This window comes from Cornus florida, unplaced genomic scaffold (assembly GCF_030987335.1).
Source record: "Cornus florida cultivar Cherokee Brave unplaced genomic scaffold, ASM3098733v1 CherokeeBrave_3.0.0_Hap2_Chr06, whole genome shotgun sequence".
Taxonomy (NCBI): domain Eukaryota; kingdom Viridiplantae; phylum Streptophyta; class Magnoliopsida; order Cornales; family Cornaceae; genus Cornus; species Cornus florida.
The window spans coordinates 101760404-101778018 of record NW_026775576.1 but is presented as its reverse complement, the minus strand read 5'-3'; the positions used below and the strand labels follow the sequence as shown (position 1 = coordinate 101778018).

The 17615-nt window shown below is 36.4% G+C and overlaps 2 protein-coding genes across 2 annotated transcripts; one reads left to right on the top strand and one right to left on the bottom strand.

Annotated features, from left to right (window-relative positions):
• Window positions 1-670: 670 nt before the first annotated feature.
• LOC132313412 (protein FATTY ACID EXPORT 3, chloroplastic) lies at window positions 671-7545 on the bottom strand. The gene is made up of 7 exons (XM_059812162.1): window positions 7086-7545; window positions 5446-5836; window positions 5109-5276; window positions 2393-2439; window positions 2218-2255; window positions 1161-1257; window positions 671-1008 (listed from the first exon to the last, which is right to left on the bottom strand). Exons 1-6 carry the CDS (start codon window positions 7341-7343, stop codon window positions 1176-1178), a joined length of 984 nt encoding a protein of 327 aa, XP_059668145.1. The 5' UTR covers window positions 7344-7545; the 3' UTR covers window positions 671-1008; window positions 1161-1175.
• A 5310-nt stretch (window positions 7546-12855) lies between these two features.
• On the top strand, window positions 12856-17222 carry LOC132313410 (probable LRR receptor-like serine/threonine-protein kinase IRK). Its single transcript, XM_059812160.1, has 2 exons — window positions 12856-15009; window positions 15503-17222. Exons 1-2 carry the CDS (start codon window positions 13556-13558, stop codon window positions 16953-16955), a joined length of 2907 nt encoding a protein of 968 aa, XP_059668143.1. The 5' UTR covers window positions 12856-13555; the 3' UTR covers window positions 16956-17222.
• The last annotated feature ends 393 nt before the right edge of the window (window positions 17223-17615 follow it).

Sequence of the window (17615 nt, the reverse complement as noted above, 5' to 3'; positions counted from 1 at the left end):
ATATGGACCTATGGAGTAGGAGCCTAGGGGATCAAAATCCTCTCTTGCGAAACAGTAGACCTGCCCCCCCTAGTGATGTAACATTACGAAAATGTTGTGATGCAAGGTTAAAGTTAATCATCACAAGAAAATGTTGTGATGTAAGGTAGAACATCACAATATTTTTTTAATGTGCATCACTAACTGGAGGGGACAAGATTGTTTTGCATGAGAGGATTTTAGTTGACCCAATCCTTTGTAACAACGTACATTTTCAGTGATCTCTTTCCTCACTCCTAGCTAGTGAAGCCACTAACTAGTGCATGAGATCTCGAATTGAAGCTCCCATTCATTTATGATCGGGGAGTTTTTTTTAGTTATCCAAATAAATTTGAGTTTTTAGTTATTCAGCATTGGGCCAAAGGACTTATGCACCAAGACTCTTATCACTCTTGTTACGAGAAGCTACTCTTTGCGTTCATGCACAAGAATAATAATACAATGAACGATTGACCCCTGTTAATTTGAATAGAGACATTGCATGAGCCAGCATCTTAAAGTATACTTTCGACTTGAATATATATATATATATAGAGAGAGAGAGAGAGAGAGAGAGAGCAGAATCTTGATATTTTCACATCCGAATGGTTCGAAGGGATATTTAAATGGAAATAAAAAATGGTCTACTCCATGCAGGTAAAAGGAAAATATGAAATAAATTTAAAGGAGGTCACACTTAAATTTTTAATACTTATCAAACAAGGGAAATACAGCATTGTGATAATGCAATTCTGTTGGAAGTAAAAAGGGAAATGAAATTACAGACTACTATTCTAAAATCTCCCACACCGAAGGAGAGTGTACCAGCTTATTCCATCACATCTCTATCAACATATCGAACTAGAAGCCCATACAAATGCACTAAAATTCTGAAGCCCGGATTCTGGAATCGCCCCCTTCGGTTAGGTCAAGTAATTTTTGCTTCTCAGTGCATACCTGAAATTCTCCCAGAGCCAACGCATCTTTTGCCTGGGACGTGAAAGAAGACATTAGTGTGGCTGTTCTTGCATGATCTTGCATGAGACAGATTGCCATTGCTTGATAGGGATATAAACCCATGGTTTCAGGTTAAGATGGAAGGAGTGATTTTGTGAAGTAAATATGTTAAATATGACGCTAACCTTGAAAGAAAAGCATTAATTTTGTGTCCCAGTTGCTCTCTTTCCCTGGCCATCATTTAATGCAAGCCTATAAAGATAGAATGCCACCATCACGCCGCTGCAGGGCAAAGCCAATTGTCAGACAAACCAAACCCTTGTCCTTTTAAATAACAAGTGGCCAATATTAAAAGAACTAAGCAGCAATTCCATAAAAAGATGCATCAAATCAGAAGTTCAAATCTTTTCCAAATTGACTTCTCTTGGTATGATAACAAAAATGACTTAGTGTAGCAAATATATAGCTCTCTTGGAAAAATATTGGAGACCCCGGGGGTCTTGACTATATAGTTCCCCCAGCGAATGAATACTCACTTCTTTTTTTTATTGATTTTTTTTTTTTAATAGAAAATAGAAGATAAAACTGATTCAAGCATGCATTAATGATATAGAACATAAACCTGATGGCATCAATGGATTACTTCACACAACAATACCCACCGAGATACCTCAACTAGAAAAATTTAGCTTTGAATTCAAAAACCTTTTTGAGTTCAAAGCTAAAATTTGGAGTACATTGGCACTAAAACCGCTCTCTCATGGACCATTGGGGGATGGGAAGTGATTAAAGACTAGGCTGTTACTTTTATGGGTAGATCAGCTCCTGTTACCCAGGGAAAACTCATCCTAGCAGTTACAGTTTATGAGGTTTGGAGGGAGAGGAATGCTAGATGTTAAAAAAATTCAATAAGTTACTCCACAATATCCCTTTCCTGTTCTTCTCTCATTCATTCTTTAAATATTTGTCAGCAGAAATTATATACTATTAGTTAAAAGTAGCCCCATTTTCCTTGTCTACCAAAGCAACTAATAGTACATATACTGCCCCAGGAACTAAATGAAAATAAATAAATAAAATACCAAATGTTGACAGGAGGCCCTGCTACTTAACCAAACACTATGAGAGGATTCACAAAGTGAGGAGTGCAAACTGAGACAGACAAATGCACGCGGGATCTCTATCGGGTCTTAATATTCATTATCTAGTATAACAAAATGGAACTGGAAGATTATTGGTTACCTTACAAAGGCTGTAAAAAGACTGCCAATTGTTGGTTCCTGCAAAAGGAAAGCAAGGGAGGGGAAGGAAGAACATATCAGAGAATTCCAGATGATCAAAAGGTATATCAACTTAAATACTACAGAAGAAACAGGAAACAGTAGGGGTAATGATAGCCTGACACATAAACTCTCACCTGAAACAGCATGCGTGTCTCCCTGAGGAATAATATACTCGCTATGGCTGCAGGATTACCAGTCCAGTCAGTAAATAATCATAAATCCAGCTGAAAATGCAAAATAATCAATCATATACAAAATTTAAAAATAATATATATAACTTGAAATATGCAAGCTGAATTTCCAGCTAGTTTGCTAGTTCAGGCATCAAAACACAATGGTTGGTCCGAACATTTTAATAAAAGCATCGATAGGTTTTCAATGAACAAGTAATGGTGGTCTAAACACATTTATAAATGCGTCTTTCTTTTGTTAAAAATACATTTAGATGTTCACAACAGTTATAGACATGTAATGGACTTACTCCTGGTTTACTGGTGAAATCTGAGTAGTACTGTTCAACAGGCAGTTCTACTGCAACTAAGCACCATTATCATTTTACTTTGAACATAAATTTTAGAGATATTATCCTTATATCCATTTCACTTATAAGCCTCTTTTGGGTCCTCTCTTATCCTTGATGAAAGGTGTTTAAGGTTGATTCCATGTTCTCCACACATCATTTGATCAATAATCAACACATGCAAATCATGTCACTATGCTGCCAACAGACCAGAGAGATTATAGTCTTCCATTATACAAGTTTATCCAATGTTAACCTCCCATACCCTCACCCTCTGGAGCAAGGGGGGTAAGAAAATTAGAAGAAGAAGAAGAAAGAAAGGAAAGAACAAAAGAATTATGATCACGCTTGCCGAACAACGTCAACACCCACCATATTCATGGAGTTCAATGAGATGTATCTCCATGCTTGACTACTAATGCATAATCATGTAGAATCTTGAATAGATTTATGGAGAGGAAATATGGTAAACATACACATCTGAGATGCCAATTAGAAATTTTCACAGTGAAAGAGACCATAGTAAACCAACAATTTGACAAAATTTCAAGCTTCATATCAACTGTCATGTTACCTACCAAATCATTCACTTCTCACTCCCAACTGCATTGAAATTTTACCATCTCCACAATATCTACTTGCATATAGTCATTAGTCAGAATGCCACCTACCATGGTACCAACCATCACAGGCACCTAAACGAGCATCTTACTGTTATAACATCGATAGATATAATATCAATGTATTACAGTTACGAGGCTTAGAACTCACAGAACTTCATTGTGAACCCAAAACAGAAGGTTCTCTCTTCTAACACTCCCCCCTTCCTACAACCAAAAAAGTGTTTTTATTGTTGGTAATTGAAAGCTATCTACAACTAGGAAAATAGTATTTCCCCTGCACAACAGAATGAGGCGATGCAAGATTTGGCAATATGTATGCCAGCAACATGTTTTACATGGTGGATGCAGAAGTTAAGAGCATCGCCCTTCCTTGTCTTCCATTTAGATAGACACTGATGCGACCAACTGTAGGTCAGGATATTAATAGCTTGAATCAACAAAAAGTAAATAGCTTAAGAAAGAAAAGAACTTAGTTTGGGGACTGTCTTAAGATTCGAGCAAGTTTAAAAACATAGAGAATATGTCTCATGATTCCTCATGAACCTCACATTAAGTAGTAGCACCTGAGATTAGCATGGTATGCTCTGGAGTCTGGACATTCTATTAAGAGGCTTAAGCCCATCTAGAACTAAAGCTCATGACTTGTCAGAAAATTGGCATTAAGTAATAACACCATGTCATCATTTTAACACATTTTCACAGACACCTATCACAAAAACCTGGTTGTATAATAAACAATTGAACATAATAACAAATATAAGTTATAAAACAGTCTACCAATTCATCCACAATTATAACTACACATTGATAACATTCAAAATAAGATGATAAATCCTATTTAAAAAAAATAAAAATAAAAATAAAAAAATTCTTTTCTCTTGACGTGGATAACCAAACCCCGATTAGATTCAGACACGATACACTTTTAAGTTATTCGGAGAACCCAAGTACTCTCCCGATCCAGGAAAGGTTCTCTTTCCCCATGCCCGGGCACCGTTTGGAAGATACATGAGGACACAATCAACCTATTGACTCTGTTACATGGACTCTTCAAAAGTAGCGAAGTACCCGTGTCGGACACATATCGCTCGGACATGGGTATGGGATATGTGTCCGACACTTTTGGTTGAACATGTATTTAAAAAACATATACAATCATTCAATTACATTATATTATTACTTTAAAATGAGTTAAATGCCTATATTGAACATTATATTAGATAAAACTGTTACTTTACTCTAGAAAATAAAATAAAATAATTAATAAAATGAATATTTAGCCGTGTCCGCGTGTCCTTCTATTTGGAGATTTGACACGTCCGACGCATGGATACATACCCGTGTTCGACACCCGTACCCGAGTCCATGTAACATAGCCTATTGATACTAAAGAGCCCAAAGGATTCTTCCAAAGTATCCATTCTGGGTCCAATATAATTCGTAAGCATAAGAAAGACGGCCTATCAAATGGAGATTTGGAGTTTTTTTTTTCTTTCAATCATTTTTCTATTGTTAATACAACATAGAAGGACTGCTACTACGAAGATAATTACGCCCTTGAGTATGGAAACTGAAGCATAATGATAGCAAGTCACAATGTATGGTGCAATTGCTTTAGAATCTAGTCCATTGAATGACCAGCCAAATGCCATCATATATCTTTATACAATAGAATTGAACCATTTCATGTTAGACTTCGAAACTAACCTGCCTGCCCCTTCAAGGCTAGAGGGAATGACTCTCCTCTTCTCCATGATCTCAAACTTGAGATACTAAATGCCAAGAGAGCGCCACCAAGGATAACACCAAACCTAAGGGCAGAAAGGCTTCCAGTTAGCATGAAGGAAAGAAAGCCACCAGAAGAGAGAAGGATACCTGCAAAAAATAAACAATAAAATGACAAACAGTTCACTGCTTAATCTAAATACTAGTCAAGTAATACCACTAAGCATGGCAAGTATAGGACCAGTGAGACAGTGTCACAGAATAGTGAAAGATAAAAACATCGTACTATAAATATCCATGTGTCGTATTTAATGCATACCATATGGTATCCCAAGGTAAAAGTCACGCATTTTAGATAATTCATTCACATCATCAGTTGAGGAAGCAAATGTTTCCACAATATCCTTCACTGGCTCAGGGGAGATCTCTGCGGCCGTAGAGAGATTCTTTTTACTCTCCTCACTGATTTCCTTCGCAACAATACTCAAATCATTTCTTGCCTTTTCTGCTTGAACTTTCCACTGCTCTGAAGTTTCTTTTAAAATAACCATTGCTTTCTTAGAGTACAACTCATATGCCTCTTGTGATACACTCTGCATCTTTAATGCTTGCTCTTTGAAACTAGCAAGTGTCTGTTTCCAAGCTTCCTCTGATTCTTCAGCTCCCACTTTAAGATCACTCTCCTCCTCCTCCGCTTTATCTGAAAAAGCCTAAAAAACAAAGAAAGAGTCAAATATATAAAATGTGTTAAATAATATCCATATACAGAATCAAAATAAGAAGAAAATTGTATATATTCTACCGCCACGAATTATTTACGTGTGTGTGTGTGTGAAGACAATAAGATAAATCACACCATTTGATCATTTACCACTACATTACAAGCTAACAAGCATCTTCTACCAATTTCCTCCAACTAAAAGTTAAAGCCAACCTGTTTCCTAACGAAGTAGAAATGATGGATCCCTCCTGATTACATTAGTCCAATTACCACAATCTTGCGATGTGATGCTAAGTCAAGATTGCGAGAAAGCAAATCATAAAAATCACAGTTCATCATTTGATTATGCAATAAAGAGCAACTATTGTTTAAAGGAGGATGATGCATTGCAACAACTCTTGAATTTATCAAAAAGAAAATGTCAAACTGATGAGTAATATATTAACGTTGAGTTTCACAACCATTTAATGGACTGCTACAAGTTGAAACTATTTGATTGTCATTGAACATGAGAGTGAAGGTCAAACAAAAGGTAACCCAAAAGAATGCCTCTTCAAACTGATGGACCGGCCTTGAAATCTTCCCAGCAAAATATAAGCCTAAAAGCCCCACCACAGCCCATCAACACTTCCAATATACAATCTAATTGTAGAATACTCCAAAAACACATAATCCTGACTGAAGGAAATCATTTCTAAATTACAAATCCGAGCTAAAAACAGGCCAACATACTGTTATCTATTCTTTATGCTAGAAGTCACCACAATATTTTAGTGAGCGCAATAGCTTACAATGCTTTCATGTTGCAAAATGCCTGGAGAAAAGTATGAAGAAATAAAAAAAAATGCAGCTCTGACATAATAAAAAATGGATCCAACTTTAGCATTCCCTACCGGATTAATATTTTCTAATCAATCAGGCGAGTAGAAAATCGGAAAACAAAAAATATAACAATAATAAAAATCATCTGTTTGGGAGAATACTTCTTCAATAAACCTGAAATTTTACAACAACAAATGCTAAGATTCTCCAAAAGTATTTAAGCAATTCCCATGTGAATCAAAGAAGCAATAGCGTCAATTAATTAAACACTATGGTACACACTGAACTGTACTGTTCAAAATTTCAATAACTTACTGCATTACAATTATAAAAAAAAAAATAAAAACAACAAAACAAGGACGGCAAATAAAAATTGAAAAAACGATTGTAAGCATGAGAAAATATTTTTAGCTTACCGATTCTTCACGAGAAGATGCAAATGAGAAAACCGATCGATTCCTCAAGCTTCGAGGAGGCAGAGGAAGTAAACCCAGGCCAAGCTTCGTCGGAGAAACGGTGCGAGACACAACTGAGACTCCGTGAGGTCGAAGTAGACATTTCCATTGGAGAGACATCGGTGAGGGACATAGAGCCATTGAAGCTCTCCTCAGGAACAGAGCCGAGGAGCTAGGGTTAGGGTTTGTGAGAGTAAACGAATCGATCGAAACACTCATCGTGCTGCAGTATATGGTGTTAAGATTCTAGAGAGAGAGAGTTTAGAAAGAGAAAAGGCGGAGAAGTGGGCGAAATAAACGATGGCGCGAGAAGGACTTCTTTATGAAAGAGGAAGCAAAGAGAAGAGGGGTCCGGAAACGCAGAAACAGGGTCACTCTCAAGTTTCTAAATGGACGCCTCCTAAAGAGCGCGTGGTATGAGATATATATATATATCATAATCCGCTACCTGCGAAATGTTGGACACGTGAATTGCGATCTGGGACGGCGAGGTGTATTGTTCATTTGTCCATATCTTTGCTTCTTCAGCAATACACACTTGTATTGTACCTTGTTCATTTAATCTGTTACTTCGTGAAAAATCAATTCTACAAATTGTATTGAGTTTTTTTTTTTTTTTTTTTTTTTTTTGAATCCTGATTCGGTAACAGATTAATAGTACTCCTAATAAGCAAAGAATTCATAGTTAACCTAGTATAAATAATGATCTGATTCAATTAAATTATATATTTATATTAGGCCATGTTAAAAAGTAATAATATTGAGCTGTTTATAAGCTTAATTCGTAAAATTAATATTCCCTCCATCCCTTATTAGTAGTCTATTTTTCTCTTTTTATATGTCCCAAATTAATTGTCTTCTTTAAAAAGTCAAAATATCTTTTCTTTATAATTCTATCATTGTCCTTTATTTTTTTAAAAAAATTCAAACTTTGTAATTATATATATTTAAATTAAAAAAGACAATTTGGTAATTTTAAAATGGAACAATGCATTAATTGCATGTCCCCTTAAAAAATTATAAAACCAAAAATAGACAACTAATAAGAGACGGAGGTAAAAATATGTATAGTAGTGAACCAATCATCCCTTGGAGTTGGATTCCAAACTCAAGAGAACAACAACTGGGTGATAGGCAAGCAAGGGATGGATGCTGCCATCTAAGCAACATTCTCCTTCTGATTTCATTTTGTAACAATTGCCAAGGAAAGCATCCAGTGGCAGTACATGCGTTACACATTATACAGTGTGTGCAATCATGAAGCATGTAATCACAGTGGTAATATATTGATGAATGGTTAGACATGTACTCTATAATCAGTGGTCTGATGGAACACGGCCCAATTTCACAAAAAAACCCAGCACTGAAATGTACTTTATCTAATCCAAGCTGGAATTAATAGGACTCAGCCCAATATAAAAAATTCCATAGAAATCCATAGAGTTGTGACAAATTGAAGGTCATCTTGTAAATAGCTGTTCTGGTTACTTTCCACTTGGACCTTTAGGGCCAGTTTGGTGCAATGAAAAAGGGAGGAAAGGGAAGGGAAGGTGATGGAAGGTGTTTAAAAAATTGTGTTTGGGTAAAATAGGTGGAAGGAAAAGAAAGGAGAGGGAAGGCTTTTGAGGGTTATGTATAGGGTTATACAGTAGTTTTCTTATCCTTCCAAAAATGGGAGGAAATGGAAAGAAAGTGAAGGCAATGGCTGATGGAGGAGTGAGAGTGAGGGCCAGCGGCTGAAGCTTACGAACGGCGAACCCGAGCTGGAACAGCGGCTATGGAAACTGAAAGATATGGTTTTTGATTTTCTGAACAATCTGAAATGATATACCGATACGGGTTTTGAACTTCTGATTCTTGTAGTGCACAGAGAGAGAGAGAGGGCAAGTTCAGAGTTGAGAACGAGAATATAGATGAAGGCGAGATTGGGGAGGCTGAAATGGTTTGCCCTAATTTTTATTTTTCTTTTCTTGTGGTCCATCAGGTATAGGAGACTATATATATATATATATATATATATATATATATATATATAAAATAGAGATGGAGGCGAGATTGGGGAGGCTGAAATGATTTGCCCTAATTTTTTCTTTTCTTTTCTTGTGGCCAGGAGAGGAGACTATATATATATATATATCTTTTAAAATATAAAAAGGTATAATAGTCAATTTATTAAAATAATTCTCTTTCCTTTCTTTCCCTTTCTTTTTCCAAACATGATTATTATCCCTCCCTTTCCTTTCTTTCATTAATCAACCAAACATAATAGGAGGTTAAAATTGTCTTTTCCTTCTCTTTCTTTCATAACTAATGTTATCATTTCTCTCCAAACTCACCGTACCAAACATAACCTTAGGCCAAGGTTTGTGGGAATAGAACTTGGACATGAATGTAAAATCCAGAAGATATACAAATCGAATTCAACTTGTAACTGTTCAGAACAAAGCCCAACTTAAGCAACAGACGAATGGGCCTAGGTTGAATGGTCTCAAACTTAATTATCTGGAGTTGGCCATAGGCTTTGCATTCAATCAAACCGTATATGTTAGTTGTTATTAGTTTGAGATTTATCCCACATTTATATCAAATTAGAATAAAAAGTAATATAGGTATAAATAGATTGGATGTCTTACGTTTTTGGTGAGGTCACAAAACACCCATATACTATGCAAGTAATTAATAGAAAGAATTTGAAATTGACGGAACAGGAGCTAATTAAAAAGCATGTCAAAATTTATATAATCCAATGCTAGATATTTTGTATCACAAGCAACTTCAATGATTCAAATTACAAAAAAAATTGTAAGGATCATCTTTTGAACTTTCTTTTTATGTGATATTTACATTAAACCAAGGAAGTCACACTACTTGTGCCTGACTATTTTAGGTTTAATGTTGAATGATGTGATTTAAATCAAGGTTATCTCTACTTTAATATAAATTGTTGTGAATATCACTTGTACAGAATATATATATTTATGTATATATATATATTTTTTTTGAAAGTTAAAACAATTACTCACGTATCGCATCATTTCTTTACCGAGGTTTAAACTATAAACCTCCTCTTTGAAGAGGAAGGAGTGATACGGCAGGGTAACGAGTCCTTTGCTATGTATAGGTATGTATGTGTGTGTTTGTATGTGATAGCATTTGGTAGTCCCCAGTTATGGATGGATAGAGACAGCAGTCGCCCCATCTGTGAAAGTCGTGACAATGTCCCCAAATAGCAGAGGTTGAGAACGATGTTTCAACCATACCAACAGAATTCTAGCTAATTAAAGACCACCATATTGCTATAGTGAGTCAGATTTTACCATTTGAGTGACATTGGCCTCATCTCATCAATATTGTTGCTGCCAAATTCCTACTGGTCTAATGGGTGGTTTACTGTGCTCTCGAAGAGCGTTACAATAGCTTGCCTTGTCGTTTTACTGTCCGTAACACAGTAAACCGTGCACTGGAGACCTTTTGAAGATTTCACCTCGGGGAAGTGAAATAGTGCCTCCATGGTTGAGTTTGACCCGTCAGTTTTGCCTTTATTCTCTCGGGTATGGTGACTTCCACGCCAGTATATCACTCAAGTACAATACTTTGCCTTTGCAGGAAAAAAAAAAAAAAAAAAAAACGTACAATACTTTGTTTGCCAAAAAAAAAAAAAATATTGTACAATACTCTGTTGCCATGAAATTACTCTATATTAATAAACTTAATATATATGGAAGAAAAAAAAAAAAACTTAATACATACTACTAGTATGAAATTAAGATAGATTAAACAATAAAGTTTTGATGGCTTACATAAAATAAAATTGAGAACATGAATTTTATTATTAAAAATCAACTAACTCTGTGTTGTGTCCACTTATAAGTTTTGTATTAATCATGAGCCAGAGGAATGTAAATGAATCCATATAAGTGAGTTTGAGTTTGAAATTGTTTAGATTCAATTCATTCGGTTTTTTTATTGGTTTTTATGGGCAATTTCAATCGTTTGAAAAGTTTTGAAAGTTAGAGAGTTTAAAGTTCATTTTACCTACACTTGCCATCTTGTAAAGCGTGTGTATATATATATTATATTATATATCATATTTAAATTTATAAAAAAAAAAAAAAATTTACTTTATTATTTTATACATTCCACTTTGACAATAGTGTCATTAACTTATAGATAAGAGAATGACCAGTATTAGAGTAATTTTTGTTATTTAAATTAAAGAAATGTATATATGTAAAAAAAAAAAAGAAGAGTCCATTTATAAAAAAATGAAATAAAAACTGATTTGTGTTTTTAGATCTCAACTCTCAAGTTCTAGGTTAAGATTTGAGAATTTATACAAAAAAGTAAAAAATAAATAAAAGAGAATAAGAATGTTACCTTACATTTATTTTTGAGTTAATGAGATGGAATTTAGATCGATCAAGAGCTCACCTCGTGACCTGAAATTGGACCAAGCCCAAGTCCCGAAGAACCAATTTCATCTCTTCTGATTCCATAAATTGCTACATAGCTTAGAAAAAACAAAAAAGGGTAGCCAATAAGGACTAAACTTCTAAAACATGGAGTTGTTCATGAACTATGCTATTTAACTGTGTTCAAGTGAATTATTTTCTTTAGGTAGTAATATCCTTGTGGAGTGACATTGTTACAAAACAGAGAGAATAGTATTATGAGAAATTATGACAACAACATGCCACTGTAAAGTTTCCAAAAAGAGGTTTGAAAAACTCATTTCTTTTACTTTTTCCATTTTTCCTGCAATCCAATTCCTAATCCCACCTAATAGACATATTCATACTATTATATTTACATTTGTCTCAACTTTCATCCTAATTTCCCCACAACCATCTGCTCTCAGCACCATTTTTCTTTTCTTTAATTTTGGACAAAGTTGCATTTTAAAAAAGTTTAGTATATATATATATATATATATATTGTGCAAGAGAGTGCAGCAGTTTGGAGTCTTTGGACTTTGGATGTTGGAAATTGTTCTCTTAGCAGTAAAATAACAATACTCAAAATTTCCATACAATATTGACGCAGAACATGTGCTGAAGAGAATCCGTTTGGATCGTCAACATGTTAAACGATCAGTTTTTTTTAAATATTTTCGACGAATCTGTTTTTAACTCGAAAATAGTTTAATTTTATTAAAAATGGTCCAACTCGCAAATATTGGTAGCAAAACTGCCAATGTAGGGCGCCTTTTGACTGAATTCTTTAAAATTTGGGAATTAGGTTTTTTCAATTTTTAATATTTCAGGATTTTGTTAAAAAACTATACGGATTAGAATTGCTTTTTAGTAATTAGGGTTCTTTTTTATTTTTACATAATTTTTAGAAAGCTAATTTATTTTTGAGCAATTTTCTTGGACATTGCAAATTTCTTTAGGTTTTTTGAATTCTTTTATGTTATTAAATTTTTTTATTTATAAATACATGTACTACTGTGATGAATCATTCAATTATTATTATATTATCATATTCCCCTACTATTTTTTTATTTTTATTTTTTTTTCCCTGTAGAATTTTTGGTCTTACATTAGAATTTAGAAGCCAACTCAGATTTGAAAAGAGTGAGAAGTGCCACGTCATAGGACCCCCTCGGATTCCTGTTTGACTTTACCGAGTATCGTAAACAGACAACTGCTCTATTTCTCCGCCGTTACATACTATACTATATAGACTATATTGTATATATATATATATTAATTTATGTATAGACTATGGAGAGAGAATTACAACTATATAATACAATATAGTACTAGTAGTAGTATGATAGCAGAGAGCTTTTAATTCTTTCAGACTCGGAGAAAAAGACTCGCACTTACCACTCATCCCCATTACCACCCACGCATCTCCATCTTTAATGCTGATATAGATACACAAACTAGGGTTCGGTTGCCTTCTCCATTTCTAGACCTCTCTCTCCGCCCATTTGCCATTCCAGCCGATTCTCTCTCCGACCCCTCTCTCGATTCCGGTGCTGCTGTCAGATTCGGGCAGCATTCCCGGCTAAGCAAAGGCGCGCAAAACAGCTAAGAGTAGTACCTCAAACATTATCTCCCTCTGTTTATATATGTCGTTGCTCTGTTTATCCTCTGAATATTACTGATTTCTCTTTCATTTCACACCTCTCTTTTTGTTATAGGTTCTTAATTTGAGCTATTACAGTTCTTCTTGTAACTCGGCACAAAATGTCATTTCTGGTTCTCGCGTCTTTCGTATTCAATGTTTTCAAGTTCCAATTTTGAATACTGTCTGGTGTTACTCAGACCCTTTTAGCTTTGGTTGCCATCTATATGTTTATGGGATACCCATTCCTATGTGGTCGCTTAGTTTTGTAAGTTTCAAAAAGCTTCTTTGATACCCTTTCATGGCGGTTTAACATTGTTGTTTTTCACCGCCAGAGCGAGATTCAATTGGATAAAATGATACTTAACCTGTTAACTATTCTTTTCTTAGTTCCAATTCTTGTAGAGTCTTCAGACCCGGCTTTCAACGATGACGTTTTGGGTTTGATTGTCTTCAAAGCTGGCCTTAAAGACCCAGAAGCAAAACTCGTATCCTGGAATGAGGACGATGACAATCCCTGCAACTGGGTCGGCATCAAATGTGATCCCAGGACTAATAGGGTCTCCCACCTCATTCTCCATCGCTTCAATCTTTCCGGTCATATTGGCCGAAGCCTCCTCCGATTAGAGTTCCTTCGGATACTCTCTCTTTCCAACAACAACTTCACTGGCAATATTAACCCCATTCTTGCCCAAATGGAGAGCTTGAGAGTTGTTGACTTGAGCAACAACAATTTATCTGGCTCAATCCCTGATGAACTTTTTCGACAATGCAGGTTGTTACGGGAAATTTCACTTGCCAATAACTACCTCACTGGCCAAATCCCAGATTCCTTGAGCATGTGCTCAACACTTGAGAGAGTCAACTTCTCCTCTAATTGGCTCTCCGGCCAATTACCCTCTGGAATTTGGTCTTTGAGTGGGCTTCGATTGCTTGATTTCTCGGATAATTTGCTGGAGGGTAACATCTCAGAAGGAATTTCAGGTTTATATGATCTAAGGGTGGTTAATTTCCAGAAGAACAACTTCAGTGGGCAGCTACCAGAGGACATTGGTGATTGTTTACTATTGAAATCGCTTGACTTGAGCCATAATTCCCTTTCTGGGGTCCTTCCAAGGTCAATGCAAAAACTTAGTTTGTGCACTTCTTTAAGTTTAGGAGGGAATTTGTTCACAGGTGTTGTTCCGGATTGGATTGGAGATATGAGAAGCCTCAGGGTTTTGGATCTCTCTGGAAACGAATTTTATGGCCGAATTCCAAACTCAATAGGAGATCTTCTATTATTGAAGGAGTTAAAGTTATCTACTAACAGGTTTACCGGAAACTTGCCTGAATCGTTGATAGGTTGCATTAATCTCTTGGCTGTGGATGTTAGCAAAAATTTGTTGACAGGAAATCTTCCTTCATGGATTTTGAAGATGGGTTGGCAGAATGTTTCTCTTTCTGGGAACAAGTTTAGTGGAATCATAGAATTTCCTTCTCTGACATCAATGGCAGCCTCTTACCAAAGCCTACAGGTCTTGGACTTATCCTCTAATGCATTATCTGGTGAAATTCCTTCCGTCATTGGGAATTTCAGTAGCTTGCAGTTCTTGAATATGTCCTGGAACTCTTTAGTTGGATCTATCCCCCCAAGTGTAGGTGAATTAAAAACCACACATGTTCTTGATTTGAGTCACAATTGGATAAATGGAACCATTCCTTCTGAAATTGGAGGAGCAGTTTCGTTGCAGGAACTAAGGCTGGAGAAGAACTTCCTAACTGGGAAAATTCCAACTCAAATCGAGAAGTGCTCATCTTTAACCTCCCTGTAAGTTCTCTCCATCTTGATTGTGCCTTTTGTGTGTGTATGTGGGTGTGAAGTGTGTGGTACTGAGAATTGTTTTTGACAATGAGACAGTTTGTTTGAAGCTTTTTTTTAAAAATGAATTTTTATCTTTTTGAGTTTAACCACATTTCGTATCCGTTAATAGAAGCCATTATCAATCAACAATAGTTGGTTTCTCCATTCATACACCTATATAAGCTTGAAGTTTTGTAGTCGGAGTTGATTTGCTGCATCTTTGTTCTTTTCCAGGCGCTGTTCTATTTGATAACACAATTCAGGTTTCTGCTACATTTTTTGGATCAAATACACAATCTTTTATGCTTTTGAATTTAGTGTGCATGTGTGTTCCAGTCCAAAATTATAGGAGGAGTCATTGTTATTTATCATTTTGTTGTTGCAAATTGCAAGCTAGGAGACATAGCAATACATCATTCTGACAGTTTCTCTGTTCATACTTTTCGTTTGAACTGTATAGGATCCTGTCTCAGAACAACATCACAGGTCCAGTTCCTGCAGCCGTTGCAAACTTAACTGACCTCAAGATAGTGGATTTATCTTTTAACCAACTTTCTGGAAACTTGCCCAAGGAGCTGACCAATCTGTCCCGCCTCCTCTCCTTTAATATCTCCCACAACCACCTCCAAGGTGAACTACCTGTTGGTGGCTTCTTCAACACCATCCCTCCCTCATCTGTCTCTGGTAATCCATCTTTATGCGGCTCTGTTGTCAACCTCTCTTGCCCTGCTGTCCATCCCAAACCCATTGTCCTTAACCCTAATTCTTCATCCAACTCCGGTGGTAGTTCTTTCTCTTCTAGTCTCCATCACAAGAAAATCATACTTAGTATTTCTGCCCTCATTGCTATCGGTGCAGCTGTTTTCATTGCCATCGGTGTATTAATTGTCACTCTCCTCAATCTGCACGTCCGCTCTTCTATGTCACGTTCTGCTGCCGCCCTCACATTTTCGGGCAAGGATGATTTCAGCCATTCCCCTACAAATGAATCCAGCTGTGGCAAGCTTGTCATGTTCTCTGGTGACGCTGACTTTGTTGCCGGGGATCATGCACTGCTCAATAAAGATTGTGAACTTGGACGTGGTGGGTTTGGAGCTGTTTACAGAACAGTTCTTCGAGATGGGCGTTCGGTTGCCATCAAGAAGCTAAGCATCTCGAGTTTGATCAAGTCCCAAGAAGAATTTGAGAAGGAAGTTAAAAGACTTGGAAAGATCAGGCACCGTAATCTGGTGGCACTAGAAGGGTATTACTGGACACCATCCTTACAGCTTCTCATTAATGAATACATTTGCAGTGAGAGTCTATATAAGCATCTTCATGAGGGAACATCTAAAAACTGCCTCTCTTGGCAACGGAGATTCAACATAATTCTTGGAACAGCAAAAGGATTGGCCCATTTGCACCAGCTGGACATAATTCACTACAATCTAAAATCAGCTAATGTTCTGATGGATGATTCTGGTGAGGCCAAGGTGGGGGACTTTGGCCTGGCGAGGCTGTTGCCAATGTTAGACCGTTGTATTTTAAGCAGCAAGATTCAGAGTGCACTTGGGTATATGGCTCCTGAATTTGCATGTAAAACAGTGAAGATAACCGAGAAATGTGATGTTTATGGATTTGGGGTCCTGACCTTAGAGGTGGTGACAGGGAGAAAACCAGTGGAATATATGGAGGATGACGTGGTGGTACTGTGTGACATGGTGAGGGGAGCATTAGAAGAGGGCAAGGTGGAGGAATGTGTTGACAGGAAGCTCCATGGTAATTTTCCAGCAGAGGAGACAATACCAATAGTAAAGCTTGGTTTGATATGTGCATCCCAAGTGCCATCAAACCGGCCAGACATGGCAGAGGTGGTCAAAATTTTAGAGCTGATTCGGTGCCCTCCAGAAGTCCAAGAGGACGAGTTAGAGTGAACTCGACCTGTAGAGATTGAAGACAAGCAATACATAATGGTTTCCCGGTGAATATGAATCCAGTTTCTGCTTAAATACAAAAGAGAATATATCATTGAAGTTTTTTTTTTTTACTTTTTTTTTTTTTCCCGACCTTTCTTGTTTGTTGTTCGGAATTTCTGTGTTGTAATTTTTTGAAATCTTTGTGGCAGTTATATTACTGGATTCCTTTTCACCGGTTCTGATCTGGGACCCTTGTGGATATTGTTATACTGATGTTTTTCTACAGATCACAGTGGCTGAAAATTTGTCTTTCGCTTTATTTTGTTGTGCTTGTTCAGTTCTTTTGTTAGGTTCTCTGCTTGTTTCTATGCTGTTGGGAAACTCATGTGGTGATTTAATTCAAATCCCGAATATCCCCCACTGTACCTATTGTTTGTTAAATTCCATCAGTCCGTAATTGTCATAATCAGTTCTCACAGCTACGCAACATTAAAATGATATCGTCCTCATCCACCTACCCGTGTTTCTGCAAATGGTAATCTGAAAAACTCTCCATACCTTGCTTAATTCTTGTTATCCATTCCAATTTGTACCACCCTTTTTCTGTTTTTTAGCATGACAAACATGGGCAAACGCGTGCCATGGGCATCATTGGTAGTAATACTGTTACAGAGTGGT